Below are 22,667 nucleotides of genomic sequence, written 5' to 3'. Positions count from 1 at the left end.
CATAGTCCAACATAAATGTTCATACATGTTAATACAATGTTCTTTTAATAACTTTTTATCATTCCATTTGTGGTGTAACCTCAACACTTAATCAATACAGTACAGACGTCATGGACATCCTTTCTGAACATATTTCCCACTCTAAATTTAAGCCTTTTAGTCGCGAATAGTAAAATCCTTCACATTACGAAAGTTTTAACAAGACCTGTTAATTTCTTTCATATATTTCTTAACAAGACCTGTTCGCCAGTAAATACACAGTACTTACATTTCCTCTCTATAAAGTTAAAGCGACTTGACTGACGGTAAAGTAAACGCATACGAATTTAAATACTTTAACAATTCTGAAATTGACGTCACGATAAAATTTTTAATTTTTATTGCCTCGAGGTGCATATGACCTTTTAGACATACCATAATTAATCCTCTAACGTCTTTGAACAAAATTTTATAGCCCGTTTCAAACATCGAACTTTACATTTGTGAACTAAAATAAGGCCCTGTTTACTGTATAGAATTGCTATCGTTGCAGGTTAAATTTTCTATGTATTAAAAGTTAGTGATATTGTTAAATGCATAAAAACACAATTAAATTGGTTAAAATCTATCAACTTAATAAGCATTTAGTCCAAACTGTTACCTCTTGTAACCAAATGAAGATATTTTGATGAGCAAATCTGGTATATAGTGTAAACGCAGCCAAAGCCTTAAATTTTGTCAAATGAAGCCTCAATGTAACATGATCATGCAATTAAAAAACAAAAGATGTTTCATGTTTTTCCACAGGCCTATGCAAACCGAGGAGGACTTTGGGAGAACTCAAAAGCAGATCAGTGCAAGCCGGAGACCAAAGGTTAGAGTTGCACCTGCTCGAGAGGTTGCCCTAATTTTGTTACTCTGTCCTTAGTTATCCCTTCCCTTTTGTAAAGTAAGAAAAACTTGTAAACACATTTATCATTAATTCATCCAATGTTTTACTGTATATACGCTACTTATATTTAAATAAACTATCACTGTATCACATTACTACGATATATGTTGTATCATATACATAATGTTGTCACTAATACTGAAGATGACATCACGAGATGTTAAAACGTGTTTATTTTGAAAAACTAAAATGTTTAGCTTAGTTGTTTACTAACCATTAAAAGACAACAAAATGTACGCTATACGTACCTGTTTTTTATAAGACGACCCAAACTTAGAACCTGAAAAAACTGTTACATTGGAGTGTTTAAAGCACATGGATCTTCAAAATTATCAGTAAAACGTTTATTGTTGTGTACAATTGTTGCAAGTTAGAAGTATAGCTCTATATTGTACGTTGTATTAACTTCAACATTATAATGATGAATTTTATTCTAAAAATTGAAAATAGAAAGTGAAGTTTATCACTCTTCAATATTTTAACTAAAAAATTTTACTCGAAAAAATTCAATTCTTCAGTTCAAATAAACTTATGTCAAAAACGTAAGAGTTATATTTATTTTCATCACAGTGATTGACATGACGTCATGATGATGTTTTTACATACGGGAATGGTTGACAGTATATAACATTTTCTGTCTTTAAGGTCATATGTACATAATAAACGTACAAAAATGATCTTTCACATTTTTTAACTAATGACAATAAAATCCAATGACATGATATAACATCATGATTGTGTTTTATAAATGTAAATTTTTAACATCATACAAAACTTGTTTCCACGATATTAACATGCGTAAGGTAAATTTTATTCACAGTTTTTGAAAGAATGTTTAAAGAAAGTCACTCTTTAATTTAAACAAAATAATCTTCATAAACAACAGCACCATAACTGACAGTTTTTCCACGGTTAAAACAAAGAATATGGACAATTTTTTCTGCAATATTTTTGAGTTCGTTGTTGATACCATAAATAACTGTCCTTTTGTGATATAAAGAACTTTTTATGTTCATTTTAAGTGATATGTAACGTTAGTAAATACGATAGGTTAATATAACTACAAAGGTTGAATTAGTGGATTCATTCAGGAACATTAAGTTTTAAAAATTTAATTCCGTATCCATTATCTGCTACTAAAGCTAAAGTTCCTGTGTTGGAATGCGTAGTTATAACAAACTTCAAATAATTTTTTTCGTCAAAAAAACTGCTTTTTTTACCACTCTTTAAATCTACAGCAACAATTTGTTGAAAAATGATATTCAGCAACAAATGAAATATGATTTATGTACGATTGTGCTAGACCAAAAATATCCACGGATACAATGCCAAATCGCACTCACGTCATTGTTTTAAGCATATTAATTACATAAATGCCAGTGCCACTTTGTAAAGGCCGAGTTTAGTCGCACATTGAATGACCGCTTGGTTACTATCACTTATAAAGCAACGGACTTGAAGACAGTTAACATTTATCTGTTTCTGAAAAAATTTTTCATCAAAGACGTTATGGGTATTTCTGCAGTATGCCAAGGTTTCAAGTAAAGTTCATTGTTGTTATTTCCCCATTTCCATAATGTGTATTCTGTTTTGTTTACAGTTAAAATAACAGAATTATCAGGTGATACAGCTGCTGCTTTAAATTGTGAACTATCGACAGGAAGTCTTTTGTTGTATTGTATCTCACCCTTGGTAATTCTAACAACTTGAAAAAACCTTTACTGTCAATACAAACTAAGACATCACCAAATGTTAAGATTTCTTAGGTTTAAATCCAATGTTAACATGCTTTGCTTGAGTAGAATCTACAAAATTTTCAGACGAAGTTGATATCTTCATAAGATGATCAGAACCATCCCATATCCACAGTAAACCATCTGACCACCAACATCCTAATGCATTCTTCAGTTGCATTGGTACAGTTTGAATAATAGTGCAACGTTCAATGCTCCAAATATAAATGTTGACGTGGTCACCAACAACGAAAGCAGCCAAAAAAGATCCATCCGGTGAAAAACAACAACATTTAATTTTAAATTCCTCAAAGATAAATGAAGGTCTACAAAGATGATCAGTTTTGAAAATGTTAAGCTTCGAAAAACACGGCACAACGTAAAATTCCTTAAACGAGATGGGATGGACTTTGTTAAGATTCCTATCAACACATGGACACCTAACATGTGGTAAACAAAACTCGATTTCTCCTTGATCGTTGTATTTTGTCAACTGAGTGATTTCAGAAAGCTTTCCATTCTGGCTTGTATGATAAAAATACAATCACGATAATGGTGTGTTATCATTAAATGTAAATAGTGAATTTTTTTACTTGAAAAATATCGATTGCCTTTGGGAATTGAAAACATACGAAGTCTCGACGAATTCTGCAACAAAGAACTCTGAATATTTATCGGTGCATTGTAGTTTTGGTAATCAACAACGCAGCGTCGATCGATTCTTTGCAAAGTTAATGAATTCCATGCAGTGAACACATCTTTAGGAAGTCCTTGTAATATTTTACATATGTAATAAACAAACCAGAATCTAAGAAAGAGCAACGATTAACGACATCATCTGACTGTAAACATAATAACAAACGTCCATTGTTAACGTCCCACAACTTTACTTCAGTAGATCCATCACTAGTTACCAGTCTATTTCCGGTAGGTGAAAAGGAGCAACAACAGATGTTTCCACGTACAAAACAAAATTTCTATTAATGGATAGTAATAATGTCATATAGGGACATAAATACATCATTTACATCATCCCACTTATCCAACCTTGAATCATCAAGTGCAGTGCCAAGAGTGCATCGTTGTTCGAATTCAGGAAGTTCAAAATAGATATTTGACCATTTTCATATCCTACAGCAAGAAGTTCTTCATTGGACGACACACAAAGAGATGTAACGTTAGCACGCAAGGAGACAGTCAAATGATGATGGTTTGTTAAATATGTTGAGTCTAAATCCTCAAACCAAACAAACTTTCCTTGTTTCAATAAATCCCTTGCCAATAATCTTTTTCGTTACTGCCATGAATTCTGTTTGCAATAATTTGTAAATAAATTAAGCTTTTATCAAACTTATGACTCATTTCATTATCATTAACAAATGAAATAGTAGTTCCTCAAGTACATCTTTTCTCAAGAAAGTTCGTAGTTCCTTAATGATTTCACGCAATTCAGAACTAATGGTATACATGTCAATGTCTTCCCCACACATTAACCTCGCACAAACCACTTTGACATCTACTGCCCAGCTAAAGTCAACATTTTCGCCACATTCTATCATATGATGGACTCCATTCTTCAAAGCATATTTAATCATAGCAGTGTTCATCTGATCTTTAAAATGTTCATCGACTTAATGTGTTTAAACACTTTCTCACAAGCATGCCATAAGAACTTATGACCATTTTTTGGATCAACTGTAAACTCATGCTGTTCGTAACCATCTGATTTCAACCAATCAATTAGAGATTTGTGATACACGGTTAAACAATCATCGTAAACTGGCAAAATTTGAGATAACACTTCAATGATTTTACTGCGGACTTCAAACATGATGTCACCAGAAAAACTTAAACAGCTAAACATTAAAGTTAATGGTAAAAACTCCCGACAGGCAGCCAACAATTCAAGAAATTGCATAAAAGTAGTTTCTGAGATAACAGAATTTTGGACTTTCTTTCGTTAAATCTTTTACTCTTTGAATTGCTTTGTGTAAACACTGCTTAACCCACTAGGGACCAATTGTTGAATGTTTTCGTAAGTAAGCTCAATATTTTTCTTTATTCAAGCTCAGTTGTGCGTAATACGCATAAAGAAATGATCCCTCACATTTTTAACTAATGACTGAAGAACGTAGCGATTTCTCTGCACACGATTATTCAACTGATGTCTCAAATACTTGTGCAGGTCTTTTTCGTTGTTTTTATCACGAGGTTTTGTTGTAATTTCCACAGGATTCATATCTTTCAACTCCTTTTGAACAGGAAGCTCTGGACGACTGGTTATGAAGATTTTAATCCATTTAGGCAGTCGGTCAAACTCTTCTGAAATCAATTCCAACAATTCACTTTTGCCATCAATTTGGCTTTCATCTAAGGCATCAATAACCAAAAGCATTGGTTCATGATCTTCCAATGAATGCAATGGATTATTTAATAAAACAAAGAATTTATCGGTGATCGATTCTTTGGAATGATTTCTCTGTAATTCCTCATTCAGTTTACTTTTAAAATTTGGTATTGTATCACACATGGTACTAGCCAATGATTCTATCAATATTCGAGGATTTCTGTAATCTGATATATTATATCTGCAGAAATGACAAGCAGCAAGTTTCTTCTTTTCAGAATATCGTCGACACAACTCAGCAGCAAACACACTTTTACCAACGCCAGGACCGGCAATCAAAATCATGACATTAGAAGCATCTTCACTTCTATCGTTAAACCACGTGTCGAGTTTTTCGAATAACCATTGTCTAGTCCCTTCAAGGTATTTTTTGTTAAGATTTTTTACAACACCGTTGAAATTACACTTTCCAAGCTTCTGAAGATCTGAGCATATTTTGTCCTGTATCATTTCTCTTACTCCAACAACATCAGCTTTTGTTGCCATCACTTGTGTAATTTCAGCTACATCAGCTTTTGTTGCCATCTCTTGTGTAATTTCAGCTACATCAGCTTTTGTTGCCATCTCTTGTGTAATTTCAGCTACATCAGCTTTTGTTGACACAATTTCTTTAATTTCCTCCACGTCATTTTTTATATCTTCCACATCTTCTTTTGTTTTCTCAGCAACAGTACACCAGTTTTTTAACATTTCAATATAATTTGCTTCATCGTGACTGAGGGGAGCTTTCTTTAATTCATCTATTTCAGTTTGTTGAATACCTAGACCAACCAAAGCTTTTGAGATTTCATTCCACAAATGCTCAAACTTACTATCATCTACACTAGTATTTGTTATGTGACCGTACACTTTGTTTCGATAAAACTTTATTCTTGCAATATTTGCTGAGATTGAAGTATCTGAAGAGGAAGGAATACTATTCCATCCTCCATGCGGCGCTGTTAGACCACATAAGTTACGTAACAAGACAGTCAATAATGAAATATCAAAGTTTTCAACGTCAGGTGAGCCAGTTGACGGGTAAAGAAGGTTCCATTGCTCTTTGCTGATGACATTAAATTTTAAAGATGTTAGTGTCTTCTTTGTAGAGGGATCTTTAAGTTTACCAGCTAAACTTGATGGCTTTAATAAAGATTGCAATGTTGTTTTTAAGGCTCGGGTTCCTTTATTGATTAAAAGTTTACTCAAACGAGATCCATTTTCCTCAATCATTAATTTGTTAGGCGACGAAGCCATTTTTTATTCTTCAAAAGAGGAATGAGTTTGTGAAAAAAGGTATAATTTAAAATTCACAAAATGTTCACAAAAGTTAAAACGATAAATTAAAAATATTACTACAAGTCATTTATAAAGACTTGTGTGCTTCATTTCTTTCTCTTGATAAAAATTGTGGTCACTGCCTAGTGACATGACCCAGTAATTGATCTTACATCAAGGCATTAAAATCGTAGACTTGATACAATGAAAAAACACTTCAAGTGATAATATTTTCCCCTACTTGTCACGGCAGCATATACCTTTCGATAGTAACTCCTAGTTAATAAATAATGTATTTTATTTGTCTAACAATCGTGTGGTGAAGAGATACATCGTTCTTTTAACAGGATATAAAAAACTGGTTTGCTGTGTTGTATGAATATTTGCTTATTAACATTTTGATAGGACTATATTGCTGATGTTTCTGTTCCAATTTAAATTTTTGCTAGATTGCAGTTTAGCAGACACCCAAAGCGCTTGTGAACGTGGGCTCGTTTTTCCTAGGGATTATAGGGTAGGGCTTGGGTCAGCGTCCAAGGTGTCTAAACTGCAGTAGTCCCCCATTGGTCCATAGCTTGACTCTAATCATATATTTAAATTCTTCGTCATTTTTGACAATCTGTTAAATCCAAATCGTCATCATTACAAATTGAAATGAAAATAAAGAAAACTATATCCTATACATATTCCTCACCAAAACACAGAACACAGGGTGAGAGATAAATAACGCGACATATGAATAAAATACCGAACAAAATAAAAGTGCGGACTGCACAGAGTATAAATTTCCTTGTATTTTTTGCCCAAACGAGATATATTTGACGTCTGTAATCACCAGTAAAGCGTATAAATGAATGATATTTTCAGCTGCAAGGTTTTGACTATAGTCACTAAAACAAAGTGCAGATTATACGCTCTAAAGCATAGGTAATTAAAGAACAACATAAGTATTGACTTTACTTAAAACAATTCTATTCGTCATCGTTCGTATATGCGACTATCACCGATGACACAGCTGAGGATATCACGACGAACAAATACTGCCTGCCTCACTCAGACACTTTTTCAGTATGGCATAGTGGTTAGCCGCGCATGCACAGCGGCTACCCACAAAAACTAGCTAGTGATAAATTATATTATTGCTATAACACAGTATAACTTGACAACTACAACTGGCCCCCTCCCAAAAAAAATGTTGTTGCCACCCCAAATTTTACATCTTAGCCACATGCCTGCTCATATTGATAACACTTAAAGCGTGACTCCGTTTGGAGATACTACAAGAATTTCTAAAAACTTAACAATTGATGAATGTCTTCTGTATTATGAGATAACGTAAAAAAAAGTACAAATGATACACAAATCATTCATTACTTTTTCTGTAAACTTCAATTTTGCAATTTTCATGCGTCCAAATGGGGAGGTGCTGGCCCCTATTATATTACTGACCCAAGGCAAAATGCCCCCTTACCTATCACCTCACGGCGGGCCTGGCCTGACAGTCAGTGAAATTTCTCGACTTTGTGTTGTTACACGATTTAATTCAAGTAACTAAAGCAGTTAGACACGTTGGAAAACAAAACAAGTATCTTGATTTCAGTTTCTCAGTGTACATGCTAAATCAAAGTTCATCTAAGAATAAATTACGTGCAAAATGAATGATGATGAAATATGTACGTTATCTGACGTTTATTTTGACCACTTGAACATTATCAAAACTTTTCTTCGTGTAAGAGAAGCAACTTTTATACTGGATAATTTGAAACAAAAAATGAAACCTACTTTCCATTCCTGGTATTAAATATAGCTTTAAAAGTCACTTATAAAATCATTCAAACGATTTTCATTTGGAATGGAAATAAACATTGATTTGTTTGTAGTCATACTTTATACTACGCAATGCTTCGGTATCAAATTTGTTAAGTTAGAAATGTAAATACAAAATCTCGGTTAACTTACGTAAAATTACCTTTGTTTTAGAAATAAGACTTCATATACGACGATCGTGTGGACAAAATTATGCTTGCTTTAGTTCTTTACATGTTATGTACCTAACAAAAGATGATAAATTTAATATAAAAAACGCGACTACATACATATCACTTTTTATCCATATGAGTTTTGTTACAAAAACACATTTAAATATCGAACGAAGATGAAGAGTGAGTCAGGATCTCCCTCAAGAAACATTATTATTCTATAACTAAATATACATCACTGACTAAAAACAATTGTTATAGAAATAAAAATACATAAATAAGAACCTCATGCAGAGTACATAATAACATTGAGTTTAGTCAAGTTCCAAAGGACTTTTAATAAATCTTATAAAGTTTCGCAAGTTATAACTCAGGAATAGAGAATCACCTATTTAAGACAGGATTTGAATATCAATGAATAAGACACAATTTTCGATACTGTAAATGGATTTTCCCTTCATTAATCAAAAACTCGATACATGTATATTCTTGCATAAGTCAGTTCTTATTATAAAAAACCTTTGTTATTGAATAAAGCATTGCAAATTATGAATACATGACAAACATCAACTGCACGCAATTATAATTACTTATGATCAATAAAGACACTGTAGATACAACAGTAAAGGATGCAATGCAAGTAAACCTTAAAACTGTTAAACAAACATGATCAAACGTATAATTTTAAAAGCTCACTTTGTTGCATGAATCAACATTTCACAAAAAGTAGATTCTGTCGCGTTCTTTCTCTGTGCATATATGTTCTTCCCGTGTTTGACATTTCATTATTTTGCACATTTGTTGGACATGCTTGTCCCCCTACTTAAATTTCACCTCATCACTTTTTCCAAAAGCAAATATAGTTTATAAAGAAAAATTCAACGTCCTACATGTAGAAAATGTTCTCATGTTATTCTTCTTCCCCATACTTTTGAACAGGCTTTGCTTTCCTTTACCATGCAGCTTATTGTCAATAGTTAGAAAGTTGGTATATCAATTAAGATATGATTTCTCATGCATGTTTAGTCATACTTTATCGAAATGCTGCTTTAGCTAATTTGTATGTCGGTAATGCAGTTCTAAAATATCGCTTAATTTTTCTAAAATTACTTCCGTTTTAGAAGTAAGACGACCGTGAAGACAAAATATGCTTGCTTTAGTTCTTTACATGTCACATACCTTACAAAGATAAGAGATTTAATATAAAGAACGCAACCACATACATATCAGATTAAAAATGGTGATGAAAGTTCATACCTTATTGTAACATTAATCTTTTATCCTTGTGAGTATTGTCACATAAACACATTTGAATAACGAACGAAGATGAAGAGTGAGTCAGGATCTCCTTCAACAAACAGTATTAAAACACATTAATGACATCTATGTAGAACATTCAAGTTATATAACCAAGTATACATCACTGACTAAAATCCATTGTTATAGAAATAAAAATACATAAATAAGAACCACATGCGGAGTACATAATAACATTGAGATTTGTCAAATTTCAAAGGACTACTGCTAAATCTTATAAAATTGCACAAGTTTTAACTCAGGAATAGAGAATCACCTATCTAAGACAGGAATTGAATGCCAATGATTACGACACGACTTTCGAAACTGTGAATCGATTTTTCCTTTCATCAATCAAAAATTCCAAACATGTATATTCTTGCATAAATCAGTTCTTATTATAAACAACCTTTGTTATTGAATAAACCATTGTAAATTATGAATACATTTCAAACATCAACTGCACGCAATTATAATTACTTATGATCAATAAAGACACTGTAGATACAACAGTAAAAGATGCAATAAAAGCAAACCTTAAAACTGTTAAACTAACATGATCAAAAGTATAATTTTAAATGGTCACTTTGTTGCATGAATCAACATTTCACAAAAATAGATTCAGTTGCGTTTTTTCTCTGTGTAGATACATTCTTCCTGTGTTCAACATTTCAACATTCAACATTCTCATATGATTTCTCATATGAGAATGTTTAGTCATATTTTATCAAGACGCTGCTTTAGCTAATTGGTTATGTCGGTAATGTAGTTCTAAAATATCGCTTAATTTTTCTAAATTACCTTCGTTTTAGAAGCAGGACGACCGTGTGAACAAAATTATGCTTGCTTTAGTGTTTACATGTCACATATCTTACAAGGATGAGAGATTTAATATAAACAACGCGACTACATACATATCAGTTAAAAATGGTGATCATAGTTCATACCTTATTGTAACATTAATTTTTTATCCATGTGAGTTTTGTTACATAAACACATTTAAATAACGAACGAAGATGAAGAGTGAGTCAGGATCTATTTCAACAAACAATATTATGAAACATTAATGACATCTATGTCACAGTATAGGGAATATACAGTAGGTCCACTTCGCTGTACAAGTGGCTGCTGTATATTCAATTAGATTACTGGCTGCCGTTAGACATTTCATCATTCCTATTCGTCAAAAAAGCAATTGACTGGCTGCCACTATGGTAACCACAAGCGTAATAAGATATGTGTGTCACGAAAAATTTCAATAAAGTGGCTCTACTGTATGTTCCCTATAGTTTGTCTATCTAGAACATCTCAGTTATATAACTAAGTATACATCATTGACTAAAAACAATTGTTATAGAAATAAAAATACATTGATAACAATGAGATTAGTCAAATTCCAAAGGACTCGTGCTAAATGTAATAAAGTTTCACAAGTTTTAACACAGGAGTTGAGGGTCAACTATCTAAGACAGGATTTGAATGTCAATGCTTAAGACACGATTTTCGAAAATGCAAACGTTTCTTTCATTTCATTAATCAAAATTCCATACAAATAGATTATTAAGTTTAAAAATTGGTAATTCAGGTATTTAATACATAAAAAATGAAAGTTTCCCCGAATTGTTTAAAAATTACTTTATTGAGCTTTCGACTCGTTGCTTAGAGCCTTCGTCAGAATGAGTAAATTATCTATTTACATGTGCCTTTAGCTTGTAGACGCTTAGAGCGTCTAATTGGATTAGCGGGTGGATTAATGTGATTGGATGGGGTGAAATGCGTTGCCATGGGTTTTGGTGTATTGTGAATATGATCGGTGTTAATGTTATTAGAGTGTAATGTTGTAGTTTTGGTGCTGTTTGTAGTTTTTTTTGTCCTTTTCCTGTAGTTGTGAGTATATGATGGGTACGTCGATATGTCTGTTTATTGTGTCGTTGTCTTACTGTACCAAGCTTCTTTAAATTCGCGTGCGTGTTTAGTCTGTGCACCTCCGAGTACTTTAGTTTCTGTCCATTCGAATGTTTGGTTGTTTCCGTGGGTATGTTCTGCCGGCAGTGTGTTCGGATCTCATCGTTTTATGGCGTTTTTGTGTTCTGTGAGTCTTGTTTCGATTTTGTTTGATGTTTGTCCTATGTATTGCTTTGAACAGTCTTTACATGGTATCATGTAGATCGCGTCAGTTGTATCATTTTTTTTACATAGATTATTGCATGAGTCATTTCATATTATAAAGAACATTTGTTATTTAATAAACCATTGCAAATTATGAATAATTTTCAAACTCCAACTACACAGAATTGTAATTACTTGTGATAAAAAAACACTGCAGACACAAGAGTAAAGAATGTAATGAAAATAAGATAATGCCTATCTCAGATGTGTAGTAACGATGAGAAACACATTGTAGTTGAGTCTCAGTAGGCAAATTTAAAAGATTAGTGATACCAGTAAGGGAAAAAACACCCACAAAGCGCATTTACAATTCAAAAAGTAAATGCTTAGAGTGAGTTAAATCACAGTATAGGAATATACAGTAGGGCCACTTCGCTGTGCAACTGGGTGCTGTATATTAAATTAGGGCTGTTCACATGAGCCCGGTAGCCGGGATTCAGCAAAGCGTTAAAACATTTTGGAAAATGGAAAAGATTAAATACTTCACAACAAAAATCTTATTTGAGTAATTTCTCTGTACTATGAATTTGGAAATTCACAAAACCTTTAAAATGAAGACAAATAATTTAGCTTGATTTGAAAATTACGACTAAAATGACTTATGACGCTTAAGAAAAGGTTGTAAATTTTGCGCTTAAAGCTTTAACTCTTTTCAATGACTTAAAATCATTGTACGCCTTGCAGAATCCCTGTTACCTGGTTCATGTGATCAGGCTCTTAGTTTACTGGCTGCCCTTTGCCATATCGTCATTCCCATTGGTCACACAATACAATTTACTGGCTGCCAATATGGTAGTCACATGCGTAATAAGATACGTGTGGCAAGAAAAAATTCAATAGAGTGGCTCTACTGTATGTTCTCTATATTGTGGTTGAATTTTCTTTTTCATCTCATGTGATTTTTTCTTTGAAAATATGAAAATTCAATCTCTGCCAAGAATATTGGTTAATTTATGCAAACTTTACATTTGACCAGAGATGGTACATAGTAATTTTCTCAGTAAATATTGATGTTATGAAAAGTTTTTCCTCCCATGACCACCACTAAAGTGAACCTTCTAAACATGTCAAGAACTTCAGAAAAGTTATTTCTTTTTGTTTTTTAAAGTTAGAACTATGTTGACATTACAATTTTAGTGGGGTGTCGATTTTAGGATTTTCGTCCGGGATTGAAGAATTGGCACATGTACCATGTTGTTTGTCGTGGTCATTTTACACCTTCAAGTTGAGATTACTTCTGGTAAACGAAGTGCATACAAACTCTTATACAAGTAGTTCTTGATCACTAACTCATTCATTACACGTTTGTAATTGATCATGCGGCGTGCATAAATTAAACATTTGTTACTTTTTCAAAACTTGACGTTACTAACGTTACAAACATCCATCTCATTGTTGTAAATACGTAACTGTGAGTTAGCATTGGTTAGTAACAAAGTGTTGCACTACGAGTCTACGACAAAGACACACTATGTTTCACCAATATCAATTTAAAGTCTAATCTCTAACGATAGAGTCTCACGTTTTCAAACGTCCTTCCATATTTGCTAAATTCCAACATGCTTCGGACGTTTACTGCATAGAAACAACTGCTTCCATTACTTAACTTTACAAAAGTTTATTTTATGCATGCACAGAAGCACAACACAAACAGAAATACACGAATGCAACCAGAAGTAAACTATTTTGAGTTTACTCGATAAATTCCATAGCATTTCTAATTCAAGTAGTGCTCTTTTAAATAAGTTGAAACTGTACGTGTTGCGTTGACGCAGGAATGTTGTTAATGAAGATCGTATCAGACAATATATTTTACGAGAACTTAATGAATGCAGTATTATGATTGGATATAGAGCTATTGGAGTCTTTTGCAATCTAAGTATAACGTGCTAGTACGTTATTTGACTTTTCAAACTATGCTCAAAGAAATCGACCTTGAAGCAACGAGACCTCGACGAGGAAACAGACTAATAAGAAGAAAGTTTTGAATCCACGCCCTAAATACACCTAGTAAAATAATCTGAAGCCGTATGGCTTTACATTTTCATGGACACATTGATGGGTTTATATTTAAATTTATCGGCTGTCGGATAATTATAATCAAAATTATGCGATAACCTATAATTATAGTTAAAATTACGCCAAAGGACATCGTGTCGTGGTGAATTGTGCGTGAGAAATTGAGTTACATCAACTCATTTTTTAAAGATGATTGACTTCTAGGCAATGATGTGGAAACTTGGACAGGACTTGTTTTTATATTTATTTCGGTATTCGAATGAATTTTTTGAAGCATAAGATAACAAAAAGCTCTATCACAAACTTATGGAGGGTGATCTCCGTCAAAATTAATAGCTATGTTTTCAATTATTTATGCGCATTTTGTCCTTTGCAATGTGCATTTTCTTGTGATCATATTCCATTCTGGAATTTTATAATCGGATTTTGCAGGGGCGGATCTAGGATTTTTCAAACATCAGTCATAAAACATCGGAGGCACACCGCGCCGGGGGGGTCTGAGGCATTCTCCCCTGAGAAATTTTGAATTTCAGAACCTCTAAAATGCCATTTTCAGCGTTTTAGAGGAATACAAGATGTATTTTGTGGGCATCGTTTTTCGGTAAAAAAACACATTTTGCTTACGCTTTTTTCAAAAAAAAAAATGAAGTGAACAATACTTGAATGTTTTGCCAAATATTTAGGCTCATTATCATGCCAAATATATGGCTCATTAGCATGTCTAGGAACGTAAAATTTATTTTACAATAATGCTATTCAAAAACAGATATAGTCTTTAAAAATTTCTACCAAGTTGTCAGGCATAGACCCCCCTAGAGATCCCCATTCAAACCTCTATGTAATAAGTTAAGTTAGAAATTTGGTACTAAAAGTGACAGTTCATAAATATAGAAAAGCTCAGACTTCAAACCATGCAAGTTTACTGTAACCCTTTACCCATCTCCACATCAGAGCCAGCAAATTCACGTTTTGAGAAAAAACTCAAAATTTTTTTCTGTCAAAGATTAAGTAAATTATCAAAGTGAAAAATTGCAGTTAAGGACAGCTTAATGCCATGAATGTTTCTTAGGCATTTCACTAGACTATTATCTTCTGTAATAATATGCAAGGTGTGCTATATAGCAATCACTAGTAGCATTGTATTTGCAAATACAAACAGAATGTAACCAACATGTCTTTAATTATATAATTACATGAATGTCAAAATTGGTTCATGTGCTTACTGGTTATGATAAATATCTTTTCATATGATCAAAGCTCGTTTAAATGTAAATCTGAAATAATTTAGTTTAGAAATTATACTGATCATCAGAAAAATTACCTAGTGATCATGAAAAATACTTTGCTGTTTTGCCAAATTTCAAGGTTTATCTGCATACATTGGAAGACATTTTTACTTTATAGAAAATGCTATTCATACATCAATAGCCCTTTGGAATTTATGGCAAACAATCTGGTATGAGCCGTAGATTAACACACCTTTACATCTCTACATGAGGTGTTCAGTTAGAAAAGGGACAATATATGACATGGGACAACATTTCATGTATGTGAAATACTCAGGTTTAATACCATTCCAGTCAAATTGTCAAAATAAAAAGCTTCATGGATCATAAGACTCAAAATCACAGGTTATAGTAAACAGCTTCTCATGTAATCAATGTTAGTTTTCTCAAATCTTAAACAATATGTAGTATAACTGTCCAATGATTGAATGATCAATGATCATAAACTGAAAAGCCCCAAACATTTGTTTATGATAAAGTAAATAATAGTATGGCACCTTATGGCTACAGATTTTTTGTCCATTGAAATATATTTGCAGAAATGTAGGATTTCGTTGCCATATAACGGCCACGATTCCCCAAGCATTAAAGAAATCATAACTAAAAGTCCTTCGGCAACAACAATTTTAGAAGCATCAATCTGCTTACCATACGCCATATTAACATAAATCGCATCACACACTCGCATAAATTGACTTTGATATATTGCATTCATGCATACACTTCACTTGTCCTTTACTTACGATTTTCGATGTAAATTTCTGCTGATAAAACTCAAAACAATGTTGGCTTGCTTTTGAACATCAATGACTGAAATGTCGCTCGCGAGATCGTCTTTGCCAAGTATTGACAATTCATCCAAAAATTTTTCACCCTCTTGAAAAAATTCCCAGTTTGGAAAGCAGCATTCATGTCAACACATGAATTTGTAAAATATTTCCATAAATTCCATCTGATTGTAGTTTAGTTTCTATCATTCTTCAGAAAATTACTATGAACGATCAAACATTCAATTCAGACAGCGAGCTCGACTATGTTAGTTCAGTTGGCTATCAGTCGAAATCGGTCAAACCAATCACAGTAAGACAAAAATTCAAATGAACCAATTGTAAGATAGCAATTGGACTCCCTTATAGGTCCGGCCACCCCTATTATCGGTCGAGATTATTCCAGACTGTCCACTGATCTGGCCATTGACCAATAAAATAGCGTTTCTGGCGTTCATAGACTCCTTTATAAGTCGAACCAGTCAAGCCACCCCGCTTATCACTCGGTTATTCCAGGTCAATTAAAATTCAACTGATCTGGTTACCAAGGAGATATTCGTTGCATTAGTCATTAGTTTTCAATAATAAATAAAGCTGGATTTTTATCACGAAGTAAATGGGATAATAATTAATAAAGTAAGAATAATTAATGAATTTTTAATTAATATGAATAGGTAATTTTTGATTTTCAAACATCAGTCGCGCGACGGATTTGACATACTCTAGATCCGCCCCTGGGATTTTGTCCTGTACAATTTCTGTTAAAACTCATTTTGTTGTTGAACATTCCATTATGATGACGTAACATTATTCGTGACTCGCAAAACATCCAATTTGACTCGATCACATTATAATTTATTTATAATTTATTTTCTTGATGTGATAATAATGTAAACAAAATAAACTAATTATTTTACCTACAAGTCTACAACCCTAAAACATGGCAGACAGGTTATAAGACTCCTTCGCAACTCTATTTTGGGTTGTATTGCTGACCTCGAAGGAAGTCCAGATCTGAATTCTTGCGTTTTTCGTATTGATTCTCTTTACCATACAACGTTGCGATTTGCTGAAGTATTCGAGCTTGAAGAGGCTGTTCTGCAGTTAATCTCAAACGCAAAAGAACTCTTAAATGTCGATGTTCATCATGATATTAACCATCTTCTTCATTGAACTGCCCTCAAGTTATCAGTGGCACACCAGGGCGACCAATGTATGAAGTAAACGAAGATATTCTGCGTTATTTTTTAAATAAGCGTTTTACAGTGAAAGATACGGCAAATCTTCTGGGAGTCAGCAAAAGAACCATTGAAAGGAGGATGAACGAGTTTGGTTTATCAGCTTCTAATTGATATTCTGACGTTAACGATTCAGATCTCGTGTTGGTCATAAGAAACTTAACGAACGAGTTTCCCAATCTTAACTACAAACGTATGTCAGGATTGCTGTTAGCAAGAGGTTTGAGAATTCAGCAGGACAGGATTCGTGAAATGATGCGAAGAGTTGATCCACAGGGTACATTGTTTCGTGCTTTGTCTCGTAGAGCAGTGCACAGACGTAAATATCATGTTACTTGCCCTTTATCACTTTGGCATGTTGATGGCAATCACAAATTGATTAGGTGGGCTACTAAAAAATACCTATTTTGGGGCGTTAAAAATCTCAGTTTTGCATACAAATGTGCTAGTAGTTTCATATTCTTAGATGGAGATTTGTGGCTCATGCAGGATTAGACTCATGCAGGATTAGATAAAGGAGGTGAAAATGTTGGAATTGCTCAATTTATGTTAAACCACTATTTGCGAGGACCCTTGTTGTGTCAGTCATATTATTGGAAGAAGAGTCCACAACCAACAGATTGAGCGCTTTTGGCAAGATCTTTTTGTTGGTTGTACAAGTCAAAATACGACCATATACAGCAGGTATTTTTATGCAATAACTCATGACTTTACTTTTAGACTACGCTTTATATTATAATCATCAGAATAGATCCAAAGCTAATTGATGTATGTTAAAGTCAAAATCTAATTTAATGTTCCAATTCACTAAGGTAAACCAAGAATTTCCACCCACCTTTACACAAAATTACGCATGTCATGAAACAGATCAGAAGTAAGTGATTGTTCCAGAAACCTACATTCCATTGAATGAAATAGATCTTGATGAGCTGCAAAGAACCATTAATCCTTTAAGGCATTCTAATCATAATGGTGCTGACATATACATTGAGGTGCTTCAGTTTGTAAATACCAGACTGCACCAGGAAGAGGAGTGACATTGTGAACTCACAAAACAAGAAAAGCTACTTGACCTATTGTTTGTTGGTGTCAATTCAGATAATACAAAAGAAGATATGTATGGCAAGGAAGGCTATAAATTTTTCATCATGTTGATTATTAAAACATTTTGGCAGAAAACGTTTTTTAACACATAAATTCTGATGCACTGCCAGAACAAAATTTAATGAAACATTAACATACTTACTTTAAGTCTGTAACTATAAAAATGATATCCAAAACAAAGAAGAAAAATATTTCAAATTTGTGCATCATCCATATTAGCTGTAACAAGCTATGTTATTGTTGAAAGAGATGTATAAACTGTTCCAAGATCAAATATTCGTAAATCCTCTTGAACCAAATTGCAAAGCTCTATCCAGTTTAGCTTTCAGTTCATCAAAATTTTCATAACATGGAAGAATTAACAAATGAAAACAAGTTCTACATTCTGAGGGCAGATTACGATCTTTTGTTCTGTCAACTTTGAGATGCAGGATTGCACCATTTACAGGCAGTAAATCACACCCAGTCCTAAAAGACAACAAATCTTTAAGATTTGCCCCTAGGAAAGGACAGGTATTATAGTATTAATATAACTAGTACCTCAAACAGTCAAACATTTAAGTTTTTTTGGAGAAAGCAAAGGTCCAATTTAAAAACAAGAAAATATTACTGACATTGATATTGTTCAAACAGATAAAGTTACTGCTGCTCCAACATATAATATATAATCAGCTGTGATGCAAATATTATCAAACTTTACACTGAACCGAGCACACAACTTACTACTGTGATTCTTGTAAATTTCCAAAATATCATTGGCAAAGTCACTTGCCATGCGGTTCACATAAACTTGAAAAACTGGACTGTCACTGACAATTGTAGCATCTCGATACTCTTCAATGACTGTCTTCTTTTGTTCTTAAATAGAAAACCAGTCAAATGATTATTGTAGCAATACAACCTAGCAAGTATTTGCTAGACTAAGCTTACCAATATCACAAATTCTACACCTAAGTACAACATGCAGAAATCACAATAAGCATGTTCAACTTTGTTCATATTGAGACCAAATTGTGCTGCAGGAGCATATTGCCAGTTAAAACAACAAGCTAAAAGTCATGCATGAAGCAAAGCATCATTTTTAACCAATCAAGAAAACTATATCAAATCATTTACAACTTGTTTCTTTTGAAAATCATTAAGATAAATGCTGCAATTATGATGCATTTATGAGTGTTTAGCAGCATGTATGTACCTATTAATTTCTTCGTACCTTCTTGCTGAAGAACTGCTGTTGCCTGTTGAAGATTTTCTGAATCTGAGTCTGCGCTATGAACAGCACCATAATTAGACATCTCCTCTTTAAGTAATATTTCTTTGCCTTTGTAATTGAAGATGCATGTATAAACTCATTAATTCATTCATTATCTAGAGGTAGTTATTAAAAAAATGAAAAATAAAATATTTGTCTTTTCACACCACCATTCAGCCTCAATGGAGTCTATGCTACAACCAAAATATATTGATAATCTCATACATGGAACTTGATATAATGATGTAAGTACTTACTGTGATCCAACAATGATGAAACTGCCAATTCAATGTCTCCATCAAAAACTCTTACAGCTTCCTCTATGGCAGTATCATGAAGGTCAGGAAACATTTAATGCAGTTCAGACATTAATGGAGTTCCAGAAAAACTTGCCTGATAAAAGATTATTCATATTATCTGAGATACAAAACTTTCAATTTTCAAAATAAGTAGGTGAACAAAAAACAGTGTGGCATTTTCACAGTAAATGTGTAATAGGAATTAAGGCAAGCTTGTACAATATGATACAATATGATACAATATTATCAACAATATGATACAATATTATACAATATTATCAACATTATCAACATTGACATGTCTATTGATGTACAATATGATACAATATAATCAACATCGATACATATTTATGTACAATATTATCAACATCAATACATATTGATGTACAATATGATACAATATTATCAACATTGACATGTCTATTGACGTACAATATGATACAATATTATCAACATTGACATGTCTATTGATGTACAATATGATACAATATAATCAACATCGATACATATTTATGTACAATATTATCAACATCGATACATATTGATGTACAATATGATACAATATTATCAACATTGACATGTCTATTGATGTACAATATGATACAATATTATCAACATCGACATGTCTATTTATGTACAATATGATACAATATTATCAACATTGACATGTCTATTGATGTACAATATGATACAATATTATCAACATTGACATGTCTATTTATGTACAATATGATACAATATTATCAACATTGACATGTCTATTGATGTACAATATGATACAATATTATCAACATCGACATGTCTATTTATGTACAATATGATACAATATTATCAACATTGACATGTCTATTCATGTACAATATGATACAATATTATCAACATTGACATGTCTATTCATGTACAATATGATACAATATTATCAACATTGACATGTCTATTGATGTACAATATGATACAATATTATCAACATTGACATCTCTATTGATGTACAATATGATACAATATTATCAACATTGACATGTCTATTTATGTACAATATGATACAATATTATCAACATTGACATGTCTATTCATGTACAATATGATACAATATTATCAACATTGACATGTCTATTGATGTACAATATGATACAATATTATCAACATTGACATGTCTATTCATGTACAATATGATACAATATTATCAACATTGACATGTCTATTGATGTACAATATGATACAATATTATCAACATTGACATGTCTATTTGTACAATATGATACAATATTATCAACATTGACATGTCTATTCATGTACAATATGATACAATATTATCAACATTGACATGTCTATTGATGTACAATATGATACAATATTATCAACATTGACATGTCTATTGATGTACAATATGATGCAATATTATCAACATTGACATCTCTATTGACGTACAATATGATACAATATTATCAACATTGACATGTCTATTGATGTACAATATGATACAATATTATCAACATTGACATGTCTATTCATGTACAATATGATACAATATTATCAACATTGACATGTCTATTCATGTACAACATGATACAATATTATCAACATTGACATGTCTATTGATGTACAATATGATATAATATTATCAACATTGACATCTCTATTGACGTACAATATGATACAATATTATCAACATTGACATGTCTATTGATGTACAATATGATACAATATTATCAACATTGACATCTCTATTGACGTACAATATGATACATTATTATCAACATTGACATCTCTATTGATGTACAATATGATACAATATTATCAACATTGACATGTCTATTGATGTACAATATGATACAATATATCAACATTGACATGTCTATTGATGTGCAATATGATACAATATCATCAACATTGACATCTCTATTGATGTACAATATGATACAATATTATTATTTGAAGAACTTAAAACTGCCATCACAGCAAAAATAAAAGCCATCCCGAAAGAGGAGTGTATAAAAGTTATTCAAAACTTTGCCAGACGAGTACACGTTTGCTTGCAACGAAATGGTGGACACTTGGAACACATCTTGGGAAAGCCATAAATTGACTAAAAATTGACAGAAATAGCCGAAACTCTTGTGAATAGTCTTCCATAAACTGAATGATGTGTGGTTGTAATTTAAATAAATAGCTTTTTATTTAAAGCCATAATTGAAATTTTCATGGGTACGAATCTTTTTGGGTCACCCTGTAAATTGAGCAATTTTAAAGATACAATCGACAGCGTTCTTTGACATCTTGAATGAGGGATTACTACACTTAATGATTTGTTGATAGCAAATGTAGAAACTGGTTGACAATGCATAAAAACATAGAGCGAATAGAATCCAAATACATCAGCAATAACTACAATCATTACTTATGGATTTATACCTAAAGCCGTTTCGCAAGCTTTCTTTAGTTGTGAATGATGAGACTTTTTTGTGTCTTTATCGAGTAAAATTCTTTGTAAAGCAAGAGATAGGAACACATTCTTTGTTTTCACGTTCTTCTGCATGACTGAACGATTTAGGAATGAAAATAAAACCTTTCTAAGGCATCTATATGAATTACTATTCCACTGGAATTCCGCCATCTTTCCATGTTTCATTTCATTTAGTCACGTGACAAAAAGGATGTATCAATGAACTCCATAACGTCATCATGATGTTTTTACATACGGGAATTGTTGACAGTATTAAACACTTTATTTTCATAATGAACGTAAAGAAATGATCTCTCACATTTTTCAACAAATAACCATAAAACCCAATGACATGACATGACATCATGATGGTGTTTTATAAATGTGAATTTTTAACATCATACAGAACTTGTTTCCACGATATTAACATGCGTAAGGTAATATTTTATTTACAGTTTTTGAAAGAATGTTCAAAGAAAGTTATTCT

General features: G+C 32.4%; 2 protein-coding genes and 2 long non-coding RNA genes across 4 annotated transcripts; 1 reads left to right on the top strand and 3 right to left on the bottom strand.

The window, feature by feature from the left end:
- Positions 1–219: 219 nt before the first annotated feature.
- Positions 220–9,672, bottom strand: LOC124450880. The gene is made up of 3 exons (XR_006950237.1): positions 9,565–9,672; positions 6,041–6,315; positions 220–239 (listed from the first exon to the last, which is right to left on the bottom strand). It is a non-coding gene; the product is annotated as an uncharacterized LOC124450880 (long non-coding RNA).
- LOC124450862 lies at positions 4,669–19,024 on the bottom strand. The gene is made up of 2 exons (XM_047001533.1): positions 19,020–19,024; positions 4,669–5,583 (listed from the first exon to the last, which is right to left on the bottom strand). The coding sequence occupies exon 2, from the start codon at positions 5,555–5,557 to the stop codon at positions 4,733–4,735; it is 825 nt and encodes a 274-aa protein (XP_046857489.1). The 5' UTR covers positions 5,558–5,583; positions 19,020–19,024; the 3' UTR covers positions 4,669–4,732.
- LOC124450891 lies at positions 17,580–18,401 on the top strand. Its single transcript, XR_006950249.1, has 2 exons — positions 17,580–17,766; positions 17,895–18,401. It is a non-coding gene; the product is annotated as an uncharacterized LOC124450891 (long non-coding RNA).
- Positions 18,218–22,350, bottom strand: LOC124450871. Its single transcript, XM_047001541.1, has 5 exons — positions 22,150–22,350; positions 19,696–19,831; positions 19,400–19,507; positions 18,910–19,044; positions 18,218–18,654 (listed from the first exon to the last, which is right to left on the bottom strand). The coding sequence occupies exons 2-5, from the start codon at positions 19,787–19,789 to the stop codon at positions 18,629–18,631; spliced, it is 363 nt and encodes a 120-aa protein (XP_046857497.1). The 5' UTR covers positions 19,790–19,831; positions 22,150–22,350; the 3' UTR covers positions 18,218–18,628.
- Between the last annotated feature and the right edge of the window lie 317 nt (positions 22,351–22,667).

This window comes from Xenia sp. Carnegie-2017, unplaced genomic scaffold (genome assembly GCF_021976095.1).
Source record: "Xenia sp. Carnegie-2017 unplaced genomic scaffold, XeniaSp_v1 HiC_scaffold_24, whole genome shotgun sequence".
Lineage (NCBI taxonomy): Eukaryota > Metazoa > Cnidaria > Anthozoa > Malacalcyonacea > Xeniidae > Xenia > Xenia sp. Carnegie-2017.
The sequence above is the reverse complement of the archived record's forward strand: the minus strand, read 5'-3'. Positions and strand labels throughout refer to the sequence as shown.

Excerpts from the sequence above, each read along its gene's own strand:
- LOC124450871 (XM_047001541.1), bottom strand. The coding sequence starts at position 19,789 with ATGTTTCCTGACCTTCATGATACTGCCATAGAGGAAGCTGTAAGAGTT. Across the intron at positions 19,045-19,399 it reads AGCAGTTCTTCAGCAAGAAG|AACAAAAGAAGACAGTCATT; the intron begins GTACGAAGAAAT and ends TTTCTATTTAAG. Across the intron at positions 18,655-18,909 it reads AATTTACAAGAATCACAGTA|GACTGGGTGTGATTTACTGC; the intron begins GTAAGTTGTGTG and ends GTTGTCTTTTAG.
- LOC124450862 (XM_047001533.1), bottom strand. The coding sequence starts at position 5,557 with ATGGCAACAAAAGCTGATGTTGTTGGAGTAAGAGAAATGATACAGGAC.